Source organism: Marmota monax, unplaced genomic scaffold (genome assembly GCF_021218885.2).
Source record: "Marmota monax isolate L192 unplaced genomic scaffold, Marmota_monax_Labrador192_F-V1.1 WCK01_AAM20220418_F8-fsc00013, whole genome shotgun sequence".
Lineage (NCBI taxonomy): Eukaryota > Metazoa > Chordata > Mammalia > Rodentia > Sciuridae > Marmota > Marmota monax.
The window spans coordinates 385,286-412,473 of NW_026692202.1; the positions used below are offsets into that span (position 1 = coordinate 385,286).

General features: G+C 35.2%; 2 protein-coding genes across 4 annotated transcripts in view; one reads left to right on the plus strand and one right to left on the minus strand.

Annotated features, from left to right (window-relative positions):
* Cdc40 (cell division cycle 40) overlaps positions 1-19,664 on the minus strand; it is a 47,348-nt gene extending 27,684 nt beyond the window's left edge. Inside the window, exons 1-3 of the mRNA XM_046430017.2 lie at positions 19,580-19,664; positions 19,130-19,379; positions 7,190-7,276 (exon numbers count right to left, since the gene is read on the minus strand). Of these exons, the coding sequence (XP_046285973.1) occupies positions 7,190-7,276; positions 19,130-19,318 (276 nt within the window). The 5' untranslated portion in view covers positions 19,319-19,379; positions 19,580-19,664. The remainder of the gene's footprint in view (positions 1-7,189; positions 7,277-19,129; positions 19,380-19,579) is intronic.
* A 71-nt stretch (positions 19,665-19,735) lies between these two features.
* The window catches only part of Wasf1 (WASP family member 1), a 61,962-nt gene continuing 54,509 nt past the window's right edge, over positions 19,736-27,188 (plus strand). The window contains exon 1 of one of the 3 annotated variants that reach the window (XM_046432252.2): positions 19,736-19,857. The gene's annotated coding sequence lies outside the window, so the exon portion shown is untranslated. Of the gene's footprint in view, positions 19,858-20,079; positions 20,327-27,188 lie in introns of those variants that run through there. The other 2 variants (XM_058575018.1, XM_046432261.2) reach the window with 2 other exon arrangements.

Sequence of the window (27,188 nt, forward strand, 5' to 3'; positions counted from 1 at the left end):
TACAAACATAGGGTCTAACTTGTTAAAAAGTACCAGAATATATTAAGTCCTATTAATTTAATGCTATTATAAAAAGTATTGGGGAAAATCCAACTCTTTTTGTTTTGTTTTTAAATGAAGAAACAAATGAGCTTTCCACTCTGGAAAGAGTGTAACAGAATATTTATTTGAACTCTGAAAGATCCACTGTCCTGATGAAGTATTTTGACATTAGAATATTTTAGGTCACTATCATTAGAAACTATCTTTTTAATGATGTGTTTACAGAGCCACAAATACAAATTACTGATCTTCCCTTAATCAGTATGCTGTTTTCTCCAGACATCAATATTATACTATATAAAAAATGAATTTAAATGATATTAGATTATTTGCCTTACATTTTTTGCTTTAGAAGAAAATAAATTACTATAAGATTGCTATATATTGAGCTCCCATTTCTGTTTTAAATAACTCAATTTTAAAATAACTGATTTACATACAAAGCTTTTATTACTATCTAAATACCTGATTTACATACAAAGCTTTTATTACCATTCTAAGTATAAAGGATAGTGCAAGACTTTGCAGCCCATATTAGTTCTTCCTGCATCTGCCAATAGATGGAAACACAAGGGGGGGAAATCTATATTGATGAATGCTGGAAGTTGTTTTCAGTGTCATTCCATCATGAAATTTATTAAGAAACAGAAGAAGTCAAGAAAATAAAGCTAATAAAATGATTTAAAAGTTTCCAAAGATGCACTACCTGCCATAGTCATTATCCACAAAGCAGTATCTGATATTTCTGGGGTGGGGAGATCTAAAATGACAAAAATCCCCAGTGTCCTTATTGTTACTCATATAACATAGTAAATTATCAATCGCTGTGCTTATGTATAATCTGCCATTTAAAAAAGGAGATTATAATTTCCAGTCTTATTTTATTAAGATTTTACAAAAAAAAAATAATTCTTCTATAGGCCATACATATCAAACTCGTTCTACTTTTTAAAGAAAAATGCTTAAATTACTATGATTTCTAAACAAATACAGATCCGTATATTAAAGCTAAGTGTATTTTACATATGGTGCTATACTAAAAGCAATCTTAAAATGTGCTTACGTCTTGTAGATGCTTTAGCTGAGACAATAACAACAAGAATCTAGTGATGGGGGAAGCTGGGTGGGAAAGCTGGGTGGGAGGATTTTCCATCTATTTGAGGCTCACCTTAATTGCCTGATTCCTGGCAGTTATTGGAGCTGACCTCAAAGATATTAAATGACAACAGAGGGAAGCTGAGAACACTATTCAGCAGGACTCAGCTCTTCCCAATTACTCAAAAATATGTCTCTCAGATGTTCATGGTCTCTGTGAACATGCAACTCTCTTAATTCTGGGGTAGACATTAAAAAACAAAACAAAGTACATAAAAAGTATACAAAATTGATTTCCAAGTATTTTTTTTTTTATGTTTTGGTAGCTAACTAAGTTTGAGTTAATTTGTGCAAGTGATTTATAATAATTTTTAACAATATATAAATGAATATATAAGATCTGTATGTAAATTTATAACATTCGCATAAATTTGGGTTTACAGTAGATTTAAGTTAGTAAGGTATGGGTATTTAACATATTTTAACTAAAATGATATCCAAGTACACTAGTGTCAATTACAATATATACATGTAGGGGAGGAAAAAAAATATATATATATATATATATTTTTTTTTTAAAGAGAGAGAGAGAGAGAGAGAAAATTTTTTAATATTTAGTTTTTAGATTTTTGGCAGATACAACATCTTTGTATGTGGTGCTGAGGATCGAACCCGGGCCGCACGCATGCCAGGCGAGCGCACTACCACTTGAGCCACATCCCCAGCCCCGGAGAAAATATTTTTAAGCCATATGTCTAATAAGGAGTTAATATTCAAAATATATAAGGAACTCAAGCAATTCAGTAGCAAGAAAACAAACAACTGATTAAAAATAGGCAAAGTACCAGAATAGACATTTCTCAAAAGAAGTCATGGCAATAGGTATATAAAAAAGTGTTGACATCACTAATCAGAGAAATGCAAGTTAAATATCACAATATTGCCTTATACCTGTTAGAGCAGTTATTATCAAAAAGATAAATGTTGAGGGATAGAGATGTGATTCAGCGGTAGAGTGCTTGCCTAGTGTGGATGAGGCCCTAGGTTTGATCCCCAGCACTGACAGGGTATAACAAAACAAAACAGAAAAAGACATATGTTAACAAGTGTTGGAGAAAAGGAACCCTGGCTTATTGTTGATGAGAATGTAAATTAGTACAGACACTAGGCAACACAGTATGGAGGGTGCTCAAAAAATTAAAAATGGAAACTGATCTAGCAATCTTATTACTGGATGTATATTTAAGAAGGAAATGAAATCAGTATGTCAAAGAAACTTTTACTCCCATATTCACTGCAGCATTATTTACAATAGACAACATAAGGCATCAAACTAAGTGTCCTCCAAATGATGAGTGGGTAAAGAAAATGTGGTATGTGTGTATACATATATATAGATATTTATATATGTACATGCACACACATACATAATGGACTGCTTGCTATTCAGTTTTTTAAAAAGAAGGAAATCCTGTCATTTGTGGCAACACAGATGAACCTGGAAGACATTATGCTAAATGAACTAAGCCAAGTACAGAAAGACAAATACTCTGTGACCTCACTTACAGGTGGAACTGAAAACAAGTTGGATATACAGGCAGAAAGCAGAATGGTTACTAGGAGTGAGGAGGTGTTGGGTAGTGTTGTCAAAGGACATAAATTTCAGTTAGAAGTAATAAATTCAAGAAATCTTATTTTGTACAACATGGTGATTTAGTTAATAGCAATGTATTGCATTCTTTTTTTTTTTTTTTTGGTATCCAGGATTGAATTTAACTACTGAACCACATCTCCAGCCCTATTTATTTTTTATTTTGAGCTTAGTTACCTAGGGCCTTGCTAAGTTGCTGAGGCTGGCCTTGGCCTTGAACTTGCCATCCTTCTGCCTTAGCCTCCTGGGTTACTGGGATTACAGGCATGTACCACCATGCGTGGCCAATGTATTGTATTCTTAAAAATCTTGAAGAGAGTAGATTTGAAGTGTTCTCACCACAAAAAAAGCTAAGTATGTGATGTTTGCTTATGTCAAGTAGCTTGACTTAACCATTTTATAGTGTGTGGGTGTGTGTATGTGTGTGTGTATATATATATATATGTTTTATATATATATATGTTTTTCAAAACTTCATGTTTTTGCAGTAAATATACAATTGTCAATTTCAGAAATAAATTAATTTTAAAAATACACATTTAAACCTGGTGCAGTGGTGCATGCCTGTAATCCTAGTGGCTTAGGAGGCTGAGGTAGGAGGATCGAAAGTTCAAAGCCAGCCTTAGCTATGGCAAGTTGCTAATCTACTTAGTGAGACCCTGTCTCTAAATAAAAATACAAAACAGAGCTGGGGATGTGGCTCAGTGGTTAAGTGCCACTGAGTTTAATCCCGGATAACCCCTCTCCACCACCACCAAAAAACAAACAAACAAACACACACACACACACACACACCATTTTTAAGTACTAATTTAGATCACTATATCCAAAGAATGTATGATGTTCCCAAAAGAGGTAAGCATTCTTACATCTTTCAACTGTGTAATGATTTATTTATATAATTGGGTGAAAAACATTTTTAATTTGTGAAGATGCTGGTAGATAACTCCCAGAGATTTAGTATAAAGAAATGGTTCTCATAAGTCTTCAGTAGGCAGAGTACTTGACAGTCAATATCTTAGTGGTATATCATTATATCATAGGAATTCAGAAAATTTATACTAGTGAAAATGGACAACATGAAATCATAATACTAAGTTCACATATAAGAAAAAAATTATTAAACTAAGATTATAAATTATTGTTAAATTTTTCATTAATATTTATAGCAATCATCAAAATTTATAAATAAATTTTGAGAAAGGGCCATTAACTGAACTGTTTTCTACAAATTAGGAAAAGACCACAATTCAATTTGCTGACAGAATAATTTTGTAAGATGTATGCAAAGTTTATTACTTGAATAAGAAAATTTCATTAGTGCTGGTTCCATGACCTTGAGCCTCAATTTCCTTATAAAATAAGAGATAAGATATATGATTTCTAAAAAGTTTATTCTAGCTTTAATATTTATAGCAGCCCTTACAGCCATATTTTTAACAAAATTGGCTTTTTTCCCCCCTCTTAACTTTTATATTTTTTTCTTAAAAATAGCATTATTTTAATGAGTCTGGAATTCTTCCTGAGACCTATGGGTTTTATGAGTTAGAGAAGCTAATAAATACAGCTTTTTTTCTAAGCAGATTCAAAAAGAATTGAGTGAAATGAAGAAAATCACTAGACTGAAACAATGGCTATTATCTCTTCAAGTTCTATCCATTATTTGACAAAACTTATCTGGATAAACTTTTCCATTCAGGAAAAGTCCTTGGTTGGGAGGAAGGAATAATATTTTACAGAATTAGCAATTTATTTATTTTTCAAAACTAGCAAAGTCAAAGGAATAGAGATATATACCCAACAAACTCTACAACATTCTTTAAACTAGTCTTCCAAATATATAGAGAGCATTAAGAGTGAACTGACCAGAATCCTCAAAAATGTCACTTGCTGATGACTTATTTGCTATAAAATAGGGATAAAGATTTCATAAGGTCATAGGGAAGGCAAAAGGAGAAAAGGTATGTTAATTCCTCAGTATGATACCTAGCACACATTAATAAATATGACAATAAACATGATAGTTTTATCTTGTTAGTTTCTATCTCTGTTCTTTTTCGTCATAAAACTCTTATCAAATAAACTTTTCTAAAAATTCTGTTTTGATTATGCTACTTCCCCGCTTAAGACCCTCAGAAATCTATCATCTATTAAATCAAGAACAAACCTTCACCTTGGCTCCCAAAGCCCTGTGCAAAACTATACAAAGCGCCATTCTAATCTTTTCTCTCTACTAACTCCCACTGATAATGACTAAGGCATTCCTCCTCTTTAGATCTTTTTTTTGATTTGGCTCCCAATATTCCTTTCTGCTTATAATCTTTCCTAATAAAAGACTACCCAATCATCAATACCAATACTATTAATACAAATAACAATATTAACTACTACTTGTTAAATGCCTGCTCTGTGCTAGAGCATTTCCTAACCACATCAAATATGATCTCATTTATCCTTAGGACTCAGGACAGTAGAAATTATCTTAATTTTATCTGTAAGTAAACCAAGAACATTCAAGGTCATATAAGAGATACCAGGTAGTCTACTGAGCTCAAAAATCTCACGCTCTTGACCTAGAATGTATTGCCCATTTCAAATACTACTTCTTTCATGGAACTTTAAAAAGAAAAACCTGAAGCAATCTCTCCTTAAACTTGAATAGTACCTTGGAGGCATTACAGGAAATAGTCTGGTGTCTACCTTTTCAAAACACATACTTAGCACATATTCTTTGACAAAAGACTAGCTTGAGGAGAGGGACTGTACCTTGTTTTTAATATGTATCCTCAAAATACAGAAACTTGAATTTAATCTAGCAGAGTTGCTACTGGCACCTTTCCAGACTTTGCCAAGTGATTCAGATCCTAGTCATAAAGTAGAGTTCATAATTTGTTATAGCACAGATGACTGACTCATTTGGCAATGAGGAAAATGATAATTTGGCTTCCATTTTAGATCCCATCACTTCTTCCTTAAATTGTTAACAAGTGTGGAAGTGTTCCAAATGTAAACTAGTTTATATATTTAAGATGGGGCTCCCAAATATGAAAAAAAAAAGAGCTAAACATTAAAGCGTTGATAATCCCACAGAGAATGATAGGCCTATTGCCTTATGAATATCACCACAAAAACTTTTAACTGACCTTTTAAATTTTTCTTCAAAGTTCTGGAAACTTATCATTACACAACAATTTAGTTATGCATAAGATTTCAAAATTCAAAAGCAGACTTCATAGAAAATAAGTTGACATCCAAATGTTATACACTACACTAATTCCCAATTTTCTCAATTTAGTAGCTCGATTTTATTGAAGTACTTTTTATTTTAAAAATCATGAAGCACATATATAATGTACAACCTCTCTTCAATGGGCCAGCTGAGACAATACATAGGGATTTGTAACAGCCTCCAGTTTAACAAGCTAGAAGGATTTAAGAAATAATGGAATAAAACTTAAAATGTACTATAGGTTTTGCTTACTGAATGCTCAGAGAACAGCTGGAACACTGACATCTCTGGCTGTGCTACATATTCAGTGGCTTTCTTTTAAGTGACTATGGAAACTGAAGCGGGTAAAGTATATGAAATAACTGTAGGATTCTGATATATCAGAAAGTATATACCATAAATAAAAATTATTTTAAAAGTACCTCATTTTCTACCAAGATGCCATATAATATAGCTTCTTACATTTACCTTTAACATGCTTCTTAAATATTCTGCTATTTAAATCTAATATTTTATAATTTTATACTTTTCTGGCCTTTGGGTCAATCAAGCACTCTTTTCCATTTAATATTTAAAAATGTTAACAACTTCTACATACTGTCCTATATGGATAATACTCCAAGACCTCCTTAAATGAACAAAAGGAATTATTTCTACTTTTTTCCTCCCCTCTGTTTTATTAAAGCTTCTATTACCATTTATACCAAGACCAAAAAAAAAAAAAAAAAAATCCAGTATCATACTTTGTTTCACTCAGTATCAAAGTATGTTAGTATGACATTTCAGAGGCATTTTTAACCAAATGTTTCCTACTATACTATGTATACTGATGCTAATAAAACAAAATTTTTTTCTTTGTGGTTAATTACAATACTTCTTTGTCAATGGCAAAGGAACAGTTACGTTCTCATCAAATATTTTCAGATTACCTTTTACAAAAGACATAAATCCATGGTATCATGTATTTCTATGCAGATGGAGAAGAGCAGATTTTAAAAAATATTTTCACAAAAACATACTATTTATATCTTTGGAGAATACAAAGATATATTTTCCAAAGGTTTAAATAGTATACTTTCGTGAGAAAACTTTAAAATTCACCAACTGTTTATCTTCTTATGTATAATTTAAATCCTTTAGCAAGAAGCAGAACCTTGAATATGTTTTCTTACCTCAGGAGCAAACATAGTCTCATAGGTAGGATTATATTGAACTTCTTTGACAGCAGGGTCAAGGTGAACTCCAGTTTCTAAATCTTCCTAAAAGAAAACCAAATGAATATTAAAGACTGGATAAGCAATTATTTTATTTCAGAAACTACATCAAACTCACACCCGTCTTTTTTAACACCAATTTTATGATTATTACCTTAGTACACCATATGGTTAATAATTCTAATAATCAAAGATTAATAATATATATATAAGTATAATATAACAATCATTTTCTTTTCAAAAAAATACCAAATTTATTAATTAAAAATTAAAAATTTCTAAAGAAGTTAACACTACCGAAAGATTTAGAGTTTCTAACTCTTCTTTTTTATTAACTCAAAAAAACCTGATCCTCTGCTGGTTGCAGTAGCACATGCTGTAATCCCAGCAGCTTGGGAGGCTGAGACAGGAGGATGGAGAGTTCAAAGCTACCCTCAGCAAAAGGGAGGCACTAAGCAACTCAGTAAGACTCTGTCTCTAAATAAAATACAAAATAGGGCTGGGGAAGTGGCTCAGTATTTGAGTGCCTGAGTTCAATCCCTGGCACTCAAAAACAAACAAACAAAGCTTGATCCTCTAGTTCCAAATTCAAAACAGGCACTTCTTTTTTATTTAGCAAACTTTTTAGATGTGTAAACAGATGGCACTCTCTTAGATATGGCAGAAGAAACAAAAGGAAACAGCAGGTTCTCAGTCTTCTAAATCTGAAGTCTTACAATCCATGTCAATGTTTCAACCTTCTTAAATTAATTTCCCAGGTTAATGAACATAATAAAAGTCTCATTTTCACTGCAGAATCACTGGCAGTCTATCTTTTTATCCCTACCACTTAACAAGTATACATCAATTCCCAAATTGGCTTCTCCAGCCTGAACCTCTCTTGAACCCTGCAACCTTATATATTCAAACCACTGGACTTGGCATCTTTTCTCCCATGCCTGGTATCTAACAGACATCTCAAATTATGCCTGGTCTCCCGGCTCCAACAAACCCTTCTAGTCTTCTCTATCCAAGTTAATCACGATTACATCATTATAGTTGTTCAGGTGAAAACCTCAAGTTATCTCTGACTATTCTTTCTTCACACTCTATATTCAATCCATCAGCAAATGTGTCTTCCCTCTATGTCCAGAATTCAACCACTGCTCATCACCTCAATTCAACTTAGCATCTTGTATCTGAATCATTATAATAGTTAATTAACTGCTTTCTGCCTTTGCCTATGCACAGCCTCAATCCACACAGGAAATCAAGGCAATTCTTTCCAAATATTAGATTATGTTATTGCTGTACCCACCCCCTGTATCTTCCCCATTCAGAGTAAAAGCCTGATGAAAATCTATAAGAACTATCATAGTTATTCTCAGAAAGAGGTCATGATTTCCCAGGAGAGTTTTACAGGGCTTTTTTTTTTTTTTTTTTTTTTGTCATCCTGTTTTGTAATGCCTGACCATTCATATATCAAAAACATGTTATTTGATTGTAAATACTTTTCCTTTAGTTAGGGTATTCAAGCTATATTGAGAATTTTAAGAAAATTAAACATCTATGAATTATATTTCAGTAATGCCAGCTTATAAAATTGCTATTATAAAATAAGGATCTTAGTGCAATATGTTGAAAATCCACCCTCCATGATCTGCCCTGCCCCAGCAACTTCTGTCTTCATCTAGCACTAGGCCTGTGCTCACCTAACCCCATCCTCATTGGCTCATGTGTTATTCCTGGAATATACCAAAGGACAATCCTGCTTCAGAGGCTCTGCATTCTCTCTTTTTGAAATATTTTTGCCTAAATATCCACAAGACTTTTCTCTCTTTTTAAATTTCTTGCTCAGTTTTTTTTCCTGCTTTACCCTTACCTTACTTTATTCATTTACCATCACCTGATATATGCATGTTTATTATCAATCTCCCTCCACTGAAAATGTAAGGTACACAAGGTAGATTTTATATGCACAAATGTACAATCAACCCCTAGGACTACTGCAATCATGTTATCATCTTTACTGTTGGCCTCTCACTGATGGTAGATACACCTGTCAACACCATACATTGCAAGGGACACTGCAAAGTTTGTAAAATAGGTGGAACTTCATAAAGTTGACAGTGATATAGACAATACCACAAATGAATGTCTGGTAGTTCGGCTAGCCAAGGAGTAAAGAAAAACCAACAAAAGAAATAATATCACAGGCACACAGTTATTGTTCCAAAATCTTACGACTCTTAAAACATCTTACAAAAACTCCTTTACAAAGCAGGCTATTTATTCTCAAAGATATGGTCTATCAGCTATTACCCTGAAACTTCTCTCCTCTCTAGTTTTAAAACTCTCCATTTTTTGGCTTTTTCTTATCTTTCTCATGACTTCATTAATTCCCCCCAACATTTTTTTTTTCAGCCCTGACTCCACTCCTGGCTTTTGGATGTTCAAATCCAACTACCTACTGAATTTCATTATATATGGATGTGACAGCATGAAACACCACCCTAGAGAACATATCATTCCCCCATTACTCCATCTTCATAAACAAACCAGGCACTGAGTCTTTCTCATTCTACCTGTGAATATTTCTCCAGCAATCCCATTTCTATCCTCCCTGCCCAAATTCTAGCTACCACTGTCCTCGTTCAGACCTTCGGCACATCTTGCCTAGTTTATTATAGTACCTCCTTATCTGGCTTAATATACCCCCACTTTTAACATATTACACTGATGACTAATTTTTTTTTTTAAATAGCAAGCACTCTGATGCTTTTTGTGCCAGCAGCATGTTATTGCCTTGTATCACAGGCATTCACTTTGTTATCTGATAATAAATTATTTTATTTTCCCTGATTTCTTCCCATCTACTGGCCTTAGGAAAACTGCTTTGTTGTCCACAGTCCTAAAGAATGTTGCATTCTTGATAGTACTTGTGATATGTTATTGGTTGCACATAGCAATTACTTACATTTTAAATACTTACTACCTAGTAGAATGCAGGGCATTCAGCACATGTTCAATAAACACTTGTTAAATTACAGGGAAGAAAGAAAACAAATCCATAGAGAAATTAAGTAGGATAAGGATAACTAAAGATCATTTGGCAATTACATTACAAAAAACCTTTGCTGCAGTGATTTGGCCACTGAGGTGGACCACAGAAAGTCAGCAGCAAGGAGTATTGGTATATGTGAGGATTTAGATAAGAAAAGATTAAGTCTGAGACATAGTCAATCATACTGCTAGAGGAAAGGAGACAGCAGAAAAAAAACACAACAAGAATGAGGAGATAATGAAAGGTATCCTAGAAGAAGAGACGATAGAATCCAGGACATAGTACGAAGATTAACCTGTGAAAAGAAGGCTCTCTTTGAGATAGTAGGTGATAGATATTTAAAAGTGCTGGGAGATGCTTGGAGTTATAATTGATCATTTAATTTTCTTTATGCACCTTAATAAAGCAAGTACATACCTTCAGATTCATTCAAGTACATACCTTCAGATTCAAGTACATTCATTCATTCAGTACATACCTTCAACAAATATTAACAGTATGCCTAATATGTGTTAGGCACAATTCTAGGCCCATGGAAATGAAAAAAGATATTTGTCTTTGTAGTTTATATTCTGGTAGAGTAGACAAACCACAAGTCATTTAATAAATAAATGAACTATACATTTTGCAAGAAGAGGGTAAGTACTGTGAAAAGAAAACACAAATGTGCTAGTGTCAGGACAGACACATTATTTCACATAATCTTTATAACACTTTTGTGAAGTATAACCAAGATTAAGTCATTTAGCCCAAGGTACTAAAGAATTAATGATAAAGATAAGAGAGTTTAAAGTAATCACAATGAATAGTGATAAAGAGACTAGCAACAAAAGGAAGAAAAATCATTGGCATAGGAACTAGGTATTATCAGACAGGGTTCTTATTTGCAAGCAACAGAAATCCTTATAGGCTGATTAAATGCTATTGAATCCTTATGCATTTTTCTTAAAATTGCCAGGAGGGACAAAGAATCAGCTTTAAGAAGCAGACAGAAATAAAAGGTGAGTCTGCAGATGGAATCACAATTCAATCAATTATATCACAGAACCAATTCAGTAAGATGACAGTTTATTATTTTTCAAAATCAATGCTAAGTTGCTACTGCTGCCAGTGGTTGCTGAAACTACTGGTGTGAGAAACTGGAAAATGTTGGCCAACATTGTCACTTAAAATCCTGACCCCTTGTTTCTTTGCAGATTGGTTTCAGGCTAGAAAGTTTAGGTGGGTACATCTGTTTGGCTAAGCTCAAGTACAGCTCTGAGCCTGAGTTGAAAGGGAGCTGGACTCTCTATGAGGAGGTGCGAATGCTAGGCCACCTAAAAGATGACAATTACTTATCACCCTAGAATGCACTCCAGAGTCTTCTCTGATTACAGATAGCATCTTGCCTTGAGCCCAATATCAAACTTATTACTATAAAATTAAAAGGTTACATACAAATTGCTTAAACTGCATGAAAACTAAATTAAATGCTTTTCCTTCTTAATACTCAACTCGGAGTGACAAAGTGCTTAAAAAACAAGAAGTTTAGCCACCTTCAAATCTTCCTGATGGATTACAGAATATAGTTGCTAGACCACTTTATCATATGGGTTACCAGATCTTTCCAACTAAAGGTATCTAAAATATTCTAAATTTTAATTATATTGAGCAGAGTATCACGAGATACCAAATTTTAAATGCAAAGTACAGTTTAAAAAATTACCCTTTATATAATAAACAATGGCAACTAATAAACAATACAAAATAGATCCCAGTCTGGCTCCTACTAAAATTATAGAACAAATTGAACAACTCTCCAGAAAATGGGCTGTTAATTTTACATTTAATTAGAAGAACTTGGACAATACCACAACCTTGTTTTAATACTCACGAAGAGTTCAACACCAATTAGGCTTACATTTGGAATTGCTACAGAATTACAAAGATTTCTATTTAGTTTCAATTATCCACAAAAATTAAAGTGCAGTATAACTGAAGGGCACTCTATGGGTCTAATAAGTTTAAACAATTTATCTTTTGTTGACTTAAATTAATTTGAGAATAAAACTAAACAATATTCCTTTTTAGTCTTTTTCACATTTCTTCCTGTGTACAAATAAGGACACAGACATGAAAACACCATGTACACTGCAAAGTAGATGACAATTATTAATCATTATCATAAAGTACTTCTCAATTTATGGCATAGTTTTATCCCCCCAGAAACTGGAAATGATAAGATTTCTTTCTTTTTTTTTTAAAGAGATTCTTTTTAAAAAATTTATTCTAATTTCTTATATATAGCAATCGTTTTTTAATATTTATTTTTTTAGTTTTAGGTGAACACAATATCTTTATTTTATTTTGATGTGGTGCTGAGGATCGAACCCAGGGCCTCATGCATGCTAGGTGAGTGCTCTACCTCTGAGTCACAACCCCAGCCCAATGAGTTTCTAAAAATAGGAGTTTAGATGATGAAATAAGAAAACAGAAATCTGGATATCCTTTGAGTTTGGGCCTTAACAGATGTAGAGGAAAAAAGGTGATTCAATTGGGAATTCACAAATAACAAGAAATATCATCCAAGAAGAAATTAAAATCTGTGCTTCAAACTTAGAGGCATAATTTTCATTTTATTCAAGTTGGCTATGCTAAATGAAGCAGGGAAGCCACTTGGGGAAAGTAACATAGTGATTGACTGAAATGAGATAAAGCCAGGTTGTTTTTATTTACTTATTTTTTTTTTTAACTTTAAAGCAAGTTAATAAGCAGTTCTGGTAACCCAATAGGGCTTATCACATTTCTAAAGTGATGATTTATTTCCTTTGATCATTTTTAGTGCATTTTAATAGTACATAACAGTGGGGCTTCGTTGCTACACATTTGTACCTGCACATAACATAATTTGGTCAATTTCATTCCCCAGGACCTCGCCTTTCCTTCCTCTTCTCCCTCCCCTTGGTCCCTTTTCCTCTACTCTATTGATCTCTCTTTTATTTTCATAAGATACCCACTGCCTCTCCCTGCTTTTCTCTCTAGCTTCCACAAGAGAGAAAACATACTACCCTTGACTTTCTGAGTCTGGCTTATTTCATAGAACATAATGTTCTTAAATTTGATCCATTTTCCTGCAAATGACATAATTTTGTACTTCTTTATGGCTAAGTAAAACTCCACTGTGTTTACATACCATGTTTTTTTTTTTATCCATTCATCTGTTGACAGACACCGAGGCTGGTCATAATTTGATTACTGTGAGTTGTGTTGTTATAAACATGGGTATGTATGTATCACTATAGTATGCTGATTTTAATTCTTTCAGATAAATACCAAAGAGTGGTACAGCTGATGGTCATATGGTGGTTCTATTTCTAGTTAAGGTGATGACTATTAATGTATAAAATCTGACATATCATTCACCATCATCTTGTGTAAGATGTTTGTTATGTATGTGTACAAAAATATGCACATGTGTGCGAGCACACACATGAGTACACACACACACCAGACAAAAATAACTAAAATAGGGGTGAGAGAATTTCATTCTTGGATTTTAAGAAGGTGAAGGTATGAATTAATTCAGACACAGGGTAATTTATAGGAGTAATTACTTAACAGAAACTGAATTCATAATTTATAGATGATGACAAGGAAAGAACAGGAAAAAAAAAATCCAAAAGAATGGATGTCTACCATACTGTACTTTCTGCCTTTCTTCTTTTCTGCTAAATGTACATAAAACTAACTTTTAAAAAAAGTTATTGCTATAGTTGCATTTCACAAGTTTTATTGAATATTGTTTTCTTATTGTTCAGCTCAAAATATTTTGTTATGTTTTTTTTTATTTGGCCTATGAGGGACTTTGGTAACTTTTGGTAAGTACAATTTCACAAATTTCAAATATGGGAATTTTAGAATTACTGTTTTGTGACTAGTTTCTAGTATAAATTCACTGTGGTCAGAGAATGTCATCATATGTGATTTAAAATTTACTGAGACTCATTTATAGACTGATAAACAAATCTAGCCCCCAGTCTGTTTTCATGCTAACAAGCTAAGAATGGCACTTACATTCTTAAAGCATTGTTCAAAAAAAGACAAAGAAAGAAGGAAGTGACAAAATTATATGTGGTCAATACAATTTAAAATATTTATTATCTGGTCTTTTACCCAAATTCACCAATCCCTGGTCTTGTATATGGTCAGTTCTTTAAAAATGTTTCATGGGTGCTAGAAAACAATACTCTATATTAAGTATGGTTATGTGAAACAGTTTACTAATATAGATACAGATGAAAACAATACTCTAAATTAAGTACAGTTATGTGAAACAGTTTACAAATACAGATACAGATTAGTAAACTGTATCTTTAGATATTGTTGTTCAAATTTCCTATCATTATTGATACTCTCTGCTTGTTCTATCAATGATTAAGAGGTGTATTAAAATCTCCCACTGTGATTTATACATTTGTTGATTTCTCCTAGTAGTTCTGTCAATTTTTGCCTAAATATTTTAAGCTTACTTGTTATATACCTTTGTTAATTAAAACTTTTATTATGAAATATCCCTTTTTTGTCTCTATTAATATTTTCTTAAAGTCTATTTTATTGATCTTAATACAACCAGTAACAACTTTCTTTTGGTTAGAATTTGGTATATCATTTTTCTATCTTTTTGTTTTTTATCTTTCTGGACAAATAAAGAAGGAAAGAAAGAAAAAATAACGCCATGTTTACAAGTGGTTCGATTTTGTAAGTAGTAACACTGAAAGTTAAATACTTGGAAAAAATAATGTTATTATTAACATCATAGCATAGAAATAATAGGCCCTTAGAAATACTTGCAACAAAACCATGTAAAATCTTGATGGATAAGACTACAAAGTTTGAAGAAATTAAAAAATCAAAGACCTAAATTAATGAATAGATTCCAAAAATGATCTATGACTCAATGTAATCTCAAACAAAATCCCACCTGGGTGTTAGCAGAACTTTACAGGTTAATTCCAAACAGTGTGTAGAATTTTGAGGGCCAAGAAGGGCCAAAACATTTTTAAAAATCAACAACAAAAAGGTGGTGGGGGGAGGAAATTATCCTGCCATATATCAAGTCATAGATTTAAGAATATTAATACCAGGCTGGGGTGTAGCTCAACGGTACAGTGCTTATCTAGTATACACTATCCTCAGTAACACACACACACACACTCCAATAAAAAATAAAAGGGGAAGGGGAAAAGAATGAAGGAATGTTTGCACTTTATACAAAAATTAATTTTATGTGGATGAATTAATTAGATGTGAGAAGCAAACATGTAGCATTTTCAAAAGAAAGAATATTTTCATGACTTTGGGTTAAGGATTTCTCAAACGAGAAACAGGAACCACAATCCATAAGGGAATAATTTAATAAAACCAAATAAACAATTCTGTTTAATGAAAGACAATTAAAGAGAGAGAGAGAGAGAGAGAGAGAGAGAGACTGAGAGAAGACAAGTTACAAACTGGAAAAGTTTTTTTCAACAAACTGACAAAGGATAATATCCCTAACAAATCAAAATGACAACCCAAGAGTCATTTTGCAGAGGAAAAAGAAAAAAAATCAAGTCACTAACACAAAAATGAAAAGATGCTCAATCTCATTAGTGTTCAGGAAAAGATAGATTAAAACCACTGCATAATTTATTTCCTGCCCAAATACTTGCTATTAGTCACAATACAATTTGTTAGGTACAGATGAAATTATCTGCATGCTTCATATCTCCTTCCCTCCTTCCTTGGTAATTTTCCAATCTTTTGCAATCATTACTTTTACTGTAATGACTGGACAAATAAGACTCCAATCTCCCTTCAGCCACAACCCCCTACCCACTACCACTTCATATAAGGAAGTGTTGGTGTTGGTTCTCAAACCAGCAATAAGAACACTACTAATCTCTCATCATGCAGCCCAAACTGCTGGGGAGACTAGCCCCAGCTCTGCTTCTAATGGTATCTTATGTAACTTTTCCTTCTGGATTTCCTTTTTTATTGAACTAACTCCTTAGTGAAATCAGTAAGCTCTAAAGACCCTCTTCAATCTTGCCACTGTCCACCCAGCTCTAAAACTCAGATTCTTAATGTACAAACTTTACTAAGACCTTTCTTCTTCCATTTTCCTATCAAATATATTTCCTTTAGTGCACTAGGCATTGGAAACATAAAGGAACAGACACAAGAATCTCTGGGATCCAGAGTCTCACAGTCCAGAAAAGAGTAAAAAGTTAAATCCAGCAATGTAGCAAATGCTACAGCTGAGATAAGGGGCTCTGGTAAACACAAGAGGAAACAAGTGCACTGAGGCTGAGGAGCAGCAGAGTTTGGGGTGTGGAAGTAGCACGAGGCAAGGAATTTTCAGGCAGAGACTAGTGTGGGCAAAATGTTGGGAGGAAAAAAGAAAATTGGGCTTATGGAACTTTTTTATAAAGATTTCAGCATGGGATAACAGCAGGCTTCACATGCTACATAAGGAACTTACAAATTATCCAATAGGCAACATGGTGTCTTTGGGCAGGGAAGTGATATGATGAAACTAGAATTTAGAAAGAATGTCCTAGAGGCACCATGGAAGAAAGAATGGAATTGTGGTATGGAATACTGGGAGATAAAAAAGGAGAAAGTACAAAGACCAGTTAAAAGGCTATAGTTGTCTGTAGAATGGTAGGTTGTGGAGTCATTAATCAAAATGAGAAAAAGATAAGTGAATTTTGAAGGGAAAAAAAATGTTCAGCACACTGAATTAGAGGTATCCAATCATTCTGGAAGACATACTTATTAGATCTTAAGCTAGGAAGGAGTTTAGAATTGGAAATATGAATAGCTGACATATATTCAGTGTTTATTGTGTGCCTGGTACTGTTAAATTTGCTTTACAAGCATTAGGATAATTCTTGTAACTCCATGAGATGGAAGCTAATGTTAAATCTACTTTAAAAATGAGAAAAATTGGCACAGAACCCTTCAGTAACTCATCCAAGGTCACCAAGTGGTAAGCACTGGAGGCAGGATTTGAATCCTTTGATTCTTGACACAAACCTGTGCTAATCACTCTACAGTGGTCACCTGAGAGCTATCAGAAGCAGAGAGGGTGAAGGTACAGGAGAATATGTGAAGTGTAAAGAGGACTAAGGAAGGCAGAACAGGGCACCAGAAAGCTAAGGATAGACAAGTGGACATCAAAGGGAGACAGCATTTTGAGAAAGAGGAAATATGTAATATTGTCACTTGATGAAGATTCAAGTCAGATGGCAGAACCTGACAACTGAAAGGCCTGGGACATCATTCTGGGAGGTTAGTTTTCCAAGAGGCTAAGGCCAGACTGCTTTGGGTTAGGGAGAATTGAAACAGGTGAAGAGAGCTCCAAAAGACCTGCCTGTGAAAGGAATAAAGATTAGGAGGGTACTGGAAGGTTTTAAGTTGGGACAGTTTTGTTATAAAGAGAATTCCAAGCATCCTTTCATGTCCTTTAGCAAAAAGTAAAATTCATAAATAGCTCATTAAAAACCTATAAAAAACTTCTTAAGTCATAGCAGTGGACTTAGGAACATCTTACAAAGGACTTTTTGTATAGGCTCCTCTCCACACATTGAGCTTTTGATCAGCCACTTGGAGTTCTACTCTCAACAAGTGGATACTCTCACCTAGCTAGAGACATATCAACTTCTCCTCACTTCCTGAAACTAAGCTCTCCACTTTCTCAGGTTTGCCAGTTACCTATGCCTAGAAACTCTTTGCTTCCATGGGCTAGCTTTTTGTTCTTGGAAGCACCCTTTTCAGGGTTGAGGTCCCTGATCAACCTACCAAAAATATACTCCAATCAAAATTATTCTCCATTATAGAGCTGGGGTTGTCGCTCAGTGGTAGAGCACTTGCCCAGCATGTGAGGCACTGGGTTTGATTCTCAGAATCACATATAAATAAATAAAATAAAGATCCATTGACAACTAGAAAAAATATTTTAAAAAATTATTCTCCATTATGGTATCTTATTTTGTCCTTGATAGTACTCGATTCAACCTCTAACTACTTTATTTGATCACATTTAATTGGCTGCCTCTAACACTAGAATGTAAGATGCCTCCGGCCTCTGTGGCTTCAGTTCTTAGAGCAGTTCCTGGTGAAAAATAGGTGCTTGGTAAATGTTTGTTAAATGAACTATCTGACCCAATTTCTAACTTTATCACCTTCCTACATTAGATCATGCATTATTTTTAAACCCAATAGCTTTCCTCAATGTATTAACAAATACAGTCACAATAGCTAACATTTATTGCACTCCCACTAGACAGCTGGCTCTGTTATAAGCTTTATTTGTACAATTTCAATTATTCTTCTCAATAGTTCTCTCATATAGATAAGTGCTTTAAAAATGATCGCAGTTGTACAGGTGAGGAAACAGGAGGTTGTATAACTTGCCCAAGTTCACACAGGTGGTGAAGCCCGGGTTAAAACCTAGTTCTTCAAAACCAAAACAAAGTCAGGCCACTGCTCATTTCGGGTGAAGGCACATACCTTAGTTTGCGATATCTTGATCTAGTTTTATTTATGTTATGGGATTACACCTGCCCTATTTAAGTCATATCCCAAGCTCAAATTGTCCCCACTTTTCCCACTTGCTTTCTGAAGGTGAGAAGCCAGGGCAGCGAGTAATGGAGAACTGTCCCCAACTTCCAGTTCACAGCTTCTCCGGAGGAAGATGCAGGAGGGATCGAGAGATCTACGCGTTAGCAACTATCTCTCCGCACTAAGAGGTAACTCAGGACTTAACAGGAGAGCGGGGATTTTGGAGCTGAAGCCAGTTCTGGCACAGCATCAGTGGCCAAAACACTTACCTTAACTGCCACCTCCGGAGCCGAGTCCACCGCCACTGTCAGAGAGGGCTTGGCAGAAGGCGACTTAGTCAAGTGCATGAGAGAGTCGGCGGCTGGCAGCGGACACCTACTGCCCTCACTGTCCGAGTCCGATTCGGACCCTGAACCCGAACCGTAAGAAGCGGCCAGAGCTGCAATCGCAGCCGACATCGCGGCAACAGATCCTCTGCACAGACCAGGCCCGGACGGAAGAAGAAGCGGCTCCCAGGTCCTGACAGATTATCACGGAACACATTATTTACCTCCTTTACTAAGAAATAATCCATAACATTTTGAAACAATAAATTAATCATTACAATAACTAAAATCGGACCGGTAATTTTGAAACATATAGGAATGGACAGATGATCATAACAGATCATAACTTTCAGGACCTATTTGGTTAGATAGGGACTAGGAGTTCTGAAATACCTTGAGGCCTCGAGGTCCTGCACTCCCGGCTTGCAGCGCGGCGGGAAGTACGAAGAGGCACAATGGGAAGTGTAGTTTGGAACGAGGGGGCGGTGCGGTGCAGGAAAGCCTCCCTTAGACCCCGCCCCTGAATGGATGGTTCATTCAATTGGCTATCATCTTCCCTCATTCCCTGGCCAAGCACGGTTCTCTCCGTCCCCCTCCCCCAAACTAAGGATTGGGTAATACCACAGAGCCTCAGGAAAGGGGGAAGAGCGATCTTCGCCCCCATATGATGGGTGAGTGGGCGGAGGCTGAGTTTCCCACCACCGCTGTACCTGGGCACTGGGGGCTGAGGGAGAAAGTGAGAATCTTAGGTTCTAAAACCTATGGGTGTCCAGTAGTACCTCCTGGGGGAAAGGATGGGAGATTAGATAGAGTGAGTGCTGCGGTTCCCCCTGCTTCTAGAGCGGATTCTGGCGCCCGGTTGTGGAGCGTCGCGCGCGGGGAGGGGGCGGGTGGGGGGCAGCGGCGGCTCGCGGTGTTGTTCGCTCGCGCATCGAACACATCGTGGGTCCGGCGACCGGCAGGCGCCCTAGGCGGCATTCCTGGTGGCCCGGCGCTTCAGCCGCTACCCGAAGCGGGTTCCGCCCCGGAGCCCGACGCTCTTGTGGGCTGCAGGTGGAGTCCCCGAGCTGAGCGGGACCGGCGGCGGCCGCCGCCGAAGCATGAAGAAGGGGTAAGGCTAGAGCCCCCCACGATTTCACGGTGAGCGCGAGTCTCTCAGGAATTTTTTTTTTCGGGGGAGGGGATCCTGGGAAAGGAACTCTTCCTACCGACCCGAGCAAAGAGAGGTGTGTATGGATCTCCGGTCCGCAAAGGTTGCGGGGATGGATGGGCGCGCCTCCCCCGCGATGGCCCCCACCCCCATTCCGGGTTTCCCGAGCTCCCGCAGCCCACCAGCCACCCGGGCTGGGTGCCGAGGAAGCCGGCGGCGGGTGCGTCTGGATCTTGGTTGCACCGACTGGCTGGAGGCAGTTCTGGGCGGAGAGACTGCGGGTCTCACCTGAGGTGCCGTGGTCTGGGATCCCCTGCCCACCGGCACCCACGAGCCGCCCCCGTGCCTCCTCGCCCTAGGAGAGGCTACAGCCCTGGATAACCGAGAAGCCCCAGCTCGCTGTACGTGCCCGAGGCTCTGTAAAGCAAGCTCGTGCCTTAGCGTGTTTGCGCCGTGGATCTGTCTAAAGACAGAACGGTAAAGCGAGTGCGGGCATCCTTTTTTCGTTTGAAGAGGCTAAGCGGTGCGGTCTCTTCTGATGCCTGTTAATGGGGAGGTGCCTCGGGCAGAGTTAGGGAGCCGCTCACTGAGCTCTGATGTCGACAGGACTCGCCCATTGTGCCACCCAGATAATTATTCAACTATGCAGCATCCATTGCACCTTTCCCATTTTTCTTTTCCCCTTGCTACAGCATGCCCCCTAGCTTCGGTACTCTGACACCTCTTGCACTTAACCGATGATGAACTAGAATAATGATGAAAAGAAAGCATATTCGACCTGAACATTCACGACCTGTCCTGTAACCGATTAATTAATTAATCCCCAACTGGAGTGTAGGTACTTTGATACGACTCATTCTAATACTATCCCTTTCTATATAAGGTCTGCCTTGGATTCTATTTTTTAAAAATTGAGGGGGAGGGAGTGTTAGATTTACATGTTATCTGAGTCTTAATTTTTAGTTCAGTAATTGATTGTAATCGATTTATTGGCTATTCAACTGGTCTAATGCTCTTCAATTTGTATAATAGATAACTTTCATTTTGATAATTGTTAATAGCATTGTACAATTACCAATACAATCTAAGTTTAAACTCTCAGGAACAATTTGTCTTTTAAGATCTAAGTTTCTGTTAGAAAAAGTACTTATTTATAGTGAATATTTGAATAAAGAACTTGATATAAAATCTCCCAAGTTTTGAATAGGAAAAGTTTTGTATTTATTTTTTAGCAGCAGAATATTTTATTACTAATCATAGCCTTACTTTGAATGAAAGGAAGAATTTAACATTTAAGGTGGGGTTTTAATAGATCATTCTTTAATTTATCTGAGTTTTATTTTTATTCACTTCTTTTCTTTGCATTATCATGTATTTGCTTGTTATGGATTTTTTTCTTATTTTTCTAACTTCTATCTACAAGAATGAGTAGACTTCAGTTTTGCATGATCTACCTGAAAAATGAAGTATTATTTTGAAAGCATAAGAAACAATTGTTGGTTATAATGTTAAAGATTACCATTTGAGTCTCATGCTTTAAAAATAAATGTTTTACTACCAAAAATGTTTTCTTTTCTTTTTGTAATCTACCTTTTTCATCTTTCCTTGTTTTAAGCTTGTTGCATTAACCCTTTTCATGAAAAAGGAATTGCACATAGACATTGCAGATACAGTTTTAAGGTACAGTAATTGTTAAATGGAACTTGGAAGAGGTGCACACAAAAGTTGATGATGTAGAATCAGTTGTTTGGTTTCGAGATGACCTTGCAGTTTACAAAATGGACACTGTTTTGCCTTGGTTTCCTTAAATGTAAATGGAGATAATACTTATTCCACTAGGTAGTGTATATAAATTCTGTAAAGATGTTTTTATGGTGGCTTTAAAGAAAATGTAAATGTTTTAGTTAGTGATAATGACCATTTCAGTGTAAATACCATCAAAAATGTTTTTAGGATTTCCCTGGCACTTTAGATTGGCTGATTTACATTGATTTTTGCTTTGGAGAAATATGGTTCTAAATTGAAGAATTTCTTATCAAGCGTTTTTATCTCTAGAATTACTAGTTACTGTAGCTAATACATGTGTACGGTTATAGTATAAGTATAAATAGTTAATACTGATGAAAACATTATGTGACTTGGTAGAAAATTCAATCAAGTTTGTGAAAATAAAATATCCAGAAAATGTTAAGGCTTTTTTCATTAAAAATTTTTCATGAATCAGCTTGGGGATATAGCTCAGTGATAGAGTGCTTACCTAGCATGCATGAGGCCTTGAATTCAATCCCGAGCATGCAAAAAAGAAACAAAAAATTTCAAGAGGCACAATCCAAAATATATTATTGTGATCACTTGTAAGGTATGGAGCTACTTTGTTTACTTTTCAGGTTGGTACATATCCATATATTCACAAATAATGTAAGAATATTGTATAATACTGTAAGTATACATTTTGCTTAATTTTAGAAATAATTTAAGATATCTTTTCCAAGTATTTGATTTTCATTACTGTAGCAGATAGTAGCTTTTGATTTCCTTATTGGAGAGTTAATTCAATCAACTTTCATAGCAAAACTACTTCTGAAAGAGTGTATTACTAGAACTTTTGCTAAAACAATGTTTTTGGTTACTTTGTGGGAGAACTTCATATAGATGGTAAGACTTTTTTAAAGTGTCTTTAAAATTACAGTTATAGACTGGGTGCAGTGGCACATGCCTGTAATCCCAGCAGCTGAGGAGGCTGAGGCAGGATGATTGCAAGTATAAAGCCAGCCTGGGCAATTTAGTGAGGCCCTGTCATAAACAAACAAACAAATAAATAAATGGGGGCAAGGGGTGTGGCTCAGTGCTTAAGCATCCTTAGGTTCAATCCTTGTAATAAATAGATAAACAAGTGAATTACTGTTAAATAAGTTTTTTAAACAATTAATTTGATTACAATTTATATATTTTTTAAAATGATGAGCAAAAATTTAGTAGTCATTATCACTTGGGTATATACAGTTAACTAGTGGTTTTTCTTAAAAGAGCTAATCTGAAGCTTATTGTCATAAATGAGTGGCAGCATAGTGTTTAGCAGATAGCAAGGATTCAGATTTCTTTGTTGAACAAATAAAATGAATGAGTGAGAAATAGCCACTGAATTAATATACTAAGTAAAAATTGTTAAAAGATTTATCAAACCTTTTAATTAATGCAACAGTTTTATCTTGAAAAGTGCAAATTGTTTTTGGAGGTTCTTTGAGAACTTTTACTTTCTTTTTTAAGTTGTATTATTTTATCTCTTTTTATAATCCTTTTACCACAGCTTTTTTAACTAGTACTAGATACTGAATAATGTATATGTTAGCTACTTAAATGAAATATTAACAATTTTTTTCTTATCTCTTATAATTCATTTAATTAAAATGTATATTAACTTTTTGTTACTGAATGATATAAAAATGTTTTTCATTCTGACTTAAGTTTTCTGGTGAAATGTTAATAAAAAAGATGGATGTAAATTAAATCTTGTGCAAAATGTCTTGAGTACGTAATTTTAAAAATAAATGATCCCAGAGGTAGAACTTTTTATAAAATTAAGAATCTTGTGTTTTTAGTTTATCACATTCAGCTTAGAATTTTGAGTCTTTGTGTGAGTTGGTAGTCCTAACTTAGAATGGGACTTATTATGTCCTTAAAATATAAATATAAAATGGTTTGGAATCTGGAATTTATTTTTTCAGACACAATATGCTTGATAGTTAGATTCACAAAGAGCCCACAAAAATATTTTTAGCCTGTAATATACCTGAATTATAGGATGTACCATTAATACTAGACAATTATAAACTTATAATAAATACTATAAAATATTTATAATACCATGACAGTTTTATCTTGGTAGGCATGACAACATTAGGAACTTATTCTCTTTCACCCACTGGATGTGAAGAGGAGGATATCCTTCCATTCACTGAGTAGTCTAGCTTTACATCATCTGGGGCAGGAAGTTGGGGTGTCATAGAAATTGGAAGGAGGTAGGGTCTTCTACATGACTTTACCTCTCAGGGTTTTTTGGTTTTGTCAATTGTAAAATCAGAAAGTTGAAGTAGATGACTTCTGAGTCCCTTTTAGCTACAATTAAAATTCTAAGGCATTTGAAAGATCTGTATAACTTCTTTTTTTCTTTCGGCGGGGCGGGGGGAGTTCCCTTTTTAATATTACTACTTACATACTTCCTGTCAGGGAATCTATTCTGGATCTACTTCTGAAAAAGATTATAGTTCTAATTTTTTTCACACTGCAATTCTCATATGCATGACGTTTTAGTTTATTGTTGTTATGTTTGCTTTTTTATTTTGTTTATTTTAATTTAAAAAAAAAACTTCTAGCACAACCAAGAAATGGAATGTTGTGGGGTTTTGACATAGGTATGGTAGAGTTGGAGACAGAGTGACAAAAAAGAGTTTATCAACTCCTCAAAAGAAGGAGACGGTTTGAGTTGTTTTGGTTTGGTTGATTGTTTAGCTTTGCCTTATTTTATTTTTGTTTTATTCATGCCTGTTCTTTAAGCTAAATGGATTTTGAGTAAACAGAATTAGTACAGAATAGCAGACAAATAGTTCTTTTGGACAGCTGGTAGGAAAGATCAGGGTGCTGTGAGAGAAGGGGTCATGAAACAGCTGTTTGTCGTGTACATTATTTTGTAGAATTTTAAACAATTTCTTATTTGAAGATTAATGATATTCACTGCTAATGTGTAGCATCATCTCCTAAGAGGAAAGGAAGTAATATTGCATGCAGTCACTTTATAGGTACTATTAAATTTATTTTATTTAATATCATAGATCTATAAAGATTTTATGGAATTGAGGGAAGAGGGTAACTGAATTGAACAGGTTTTTGTTCTGCCCAGAAGTATTTCAAGTTCTCTTGGGAACTACTTTCTCCTTTCCTCAATAAGTTACTGTTGGAAAATTCATTTTAATGACTAGATAATGACAATTATGCCTACCTGCTACCCTCCCCTCATTTGTAATTGATTAATCTAGTGTCATGCTAAACCAGTTATTCATTTAGCACATAATTATTGAGAGCCAACTGGGTGTCAAAAGGGTAGGTCTTTAGTCTCTTAGAGTTAACAGTGCAATAAGAGAGACACATAGTGAACAAATACACACATTCACAATTAGAAACTGATGAATGCTATAAATAAAAAGAAGGAAACTAATTTACATTGAGAATCAGGGAAGGCTTTTTGGAAGCAGATTAGTGAAAACTAGGTGGAGAGGGAAGAGGCTACAAAGAAAATGTGAGACAATTTTATGGTGGGGAAGAGCTTGGTAGTTCAAAGAACTAAAAAAAAAAAAAAAAAGGAAAAAGAAGTCTAGAATAGATGAAGCTTAGTAAGAGGATTTTAATTTAATGGAAGCTAGCAGAGGTAATCAGGAGCCAGAATACACAGGGCCTACATAAAGTCTGATTCTAAAGGGGTTATGGATTTTTATTATAAGTCTGTTCAAGAAGCACTAGAACAGAGACCCTGCCCCTAATAGAAGAAAAAATAGGCCCAAATCTTCACCACATTGGCCTAGGATCTGACTTCCTTAACAAGACTCCTAAAGTGCAAGAAGTAAAAGTCAAGAATTAATAAATGAGATGGATTCAAATTAAAAAGCTTCTTCTCAGCAATGGAAACAATAAAGTGAGGAGAGAAAGCCTATAGATGGGGAGAAAATCTTTACCACATGCACCTCCGATAAAGCATTAATCTCTAGGATATATAAATAACTCAAAAAACAATACCAAAAAACCCCCCAATAACCCAATCAATGAATGGGCTAAGGAACTGCACAGACACTTCACAGAAGAAGAAATACAGTTGATCAACAAATATATGAAAAAGTGTTCAACATCTCTAACAATTAGAGAAATGCAAATCAAGATTTGCATTTCTAAGATTTCATCTTACTCCTGTCAGAATGGCAGCCATCATGAATACAGGACAGGCAATAATAAATGTTGGCGAGGATGTGGTGAAAAAAGTACACTCATACGTTGCTGGTGGGACTGCAAATTGGTGCAACCACTATGGAAAGCAGTATGGAGATTTCTCAGAAAATTGGGAATGGATCCACCATTTGCACCCAGCTATCCCAGTACTCAGTTTATATCCAAAGGACTTAAAATCAGCATACTACAGTGGCACAGCCACATTAATGTTTATAGCAGCTCAATTCATAATAGCTAAACTATAGAATCAACCTAGATGCCCTTCAACAGATGAATGGAAAAAGAAAGTGTGGTACATATACTCAATGGAGTATTACTCAGCTTTAAAGAAGAGTGAAATTATGGCATTTGCCAGTAAATGGTTGGAGTTGGAGAATATCATGCTAAGCGAAATAAGCCAATCCCACAAAATCAAAGGCCGGATGATACTAATTCATGATAAAGTAGGGTGGGAGTGGGAGACTAGGGAAGAATAGCGTTACCTTAGGTTAGGTAGAGGGAAGTGATGGGAGGCAAGGGGAAGGGATGTGGGGACAGGGAAGATAGTAGAGTGAAACAGACATTATTACTATATGTATATATGTGACTATATGACTAATATGATTCTGCAACATGTACACTCAGAAAAATGAGAAATTATATCCCATCTATGTATGATATATCAAAGTGCATAAATGTGTTCTACTGTCATGTATGACTAAAACAAAAAAAATTTTTAAAAAAGAAGCCAATGAAGACTTTAAATAAGGTCAATAATTGGATCATACCTATATGGTTTATAAAGAGCACTCTGGCTTGGGAGGGTGGGTGTTAGGGAAACTGATTCAATATTTCTATAGTTTTAGACATTTGCACTGA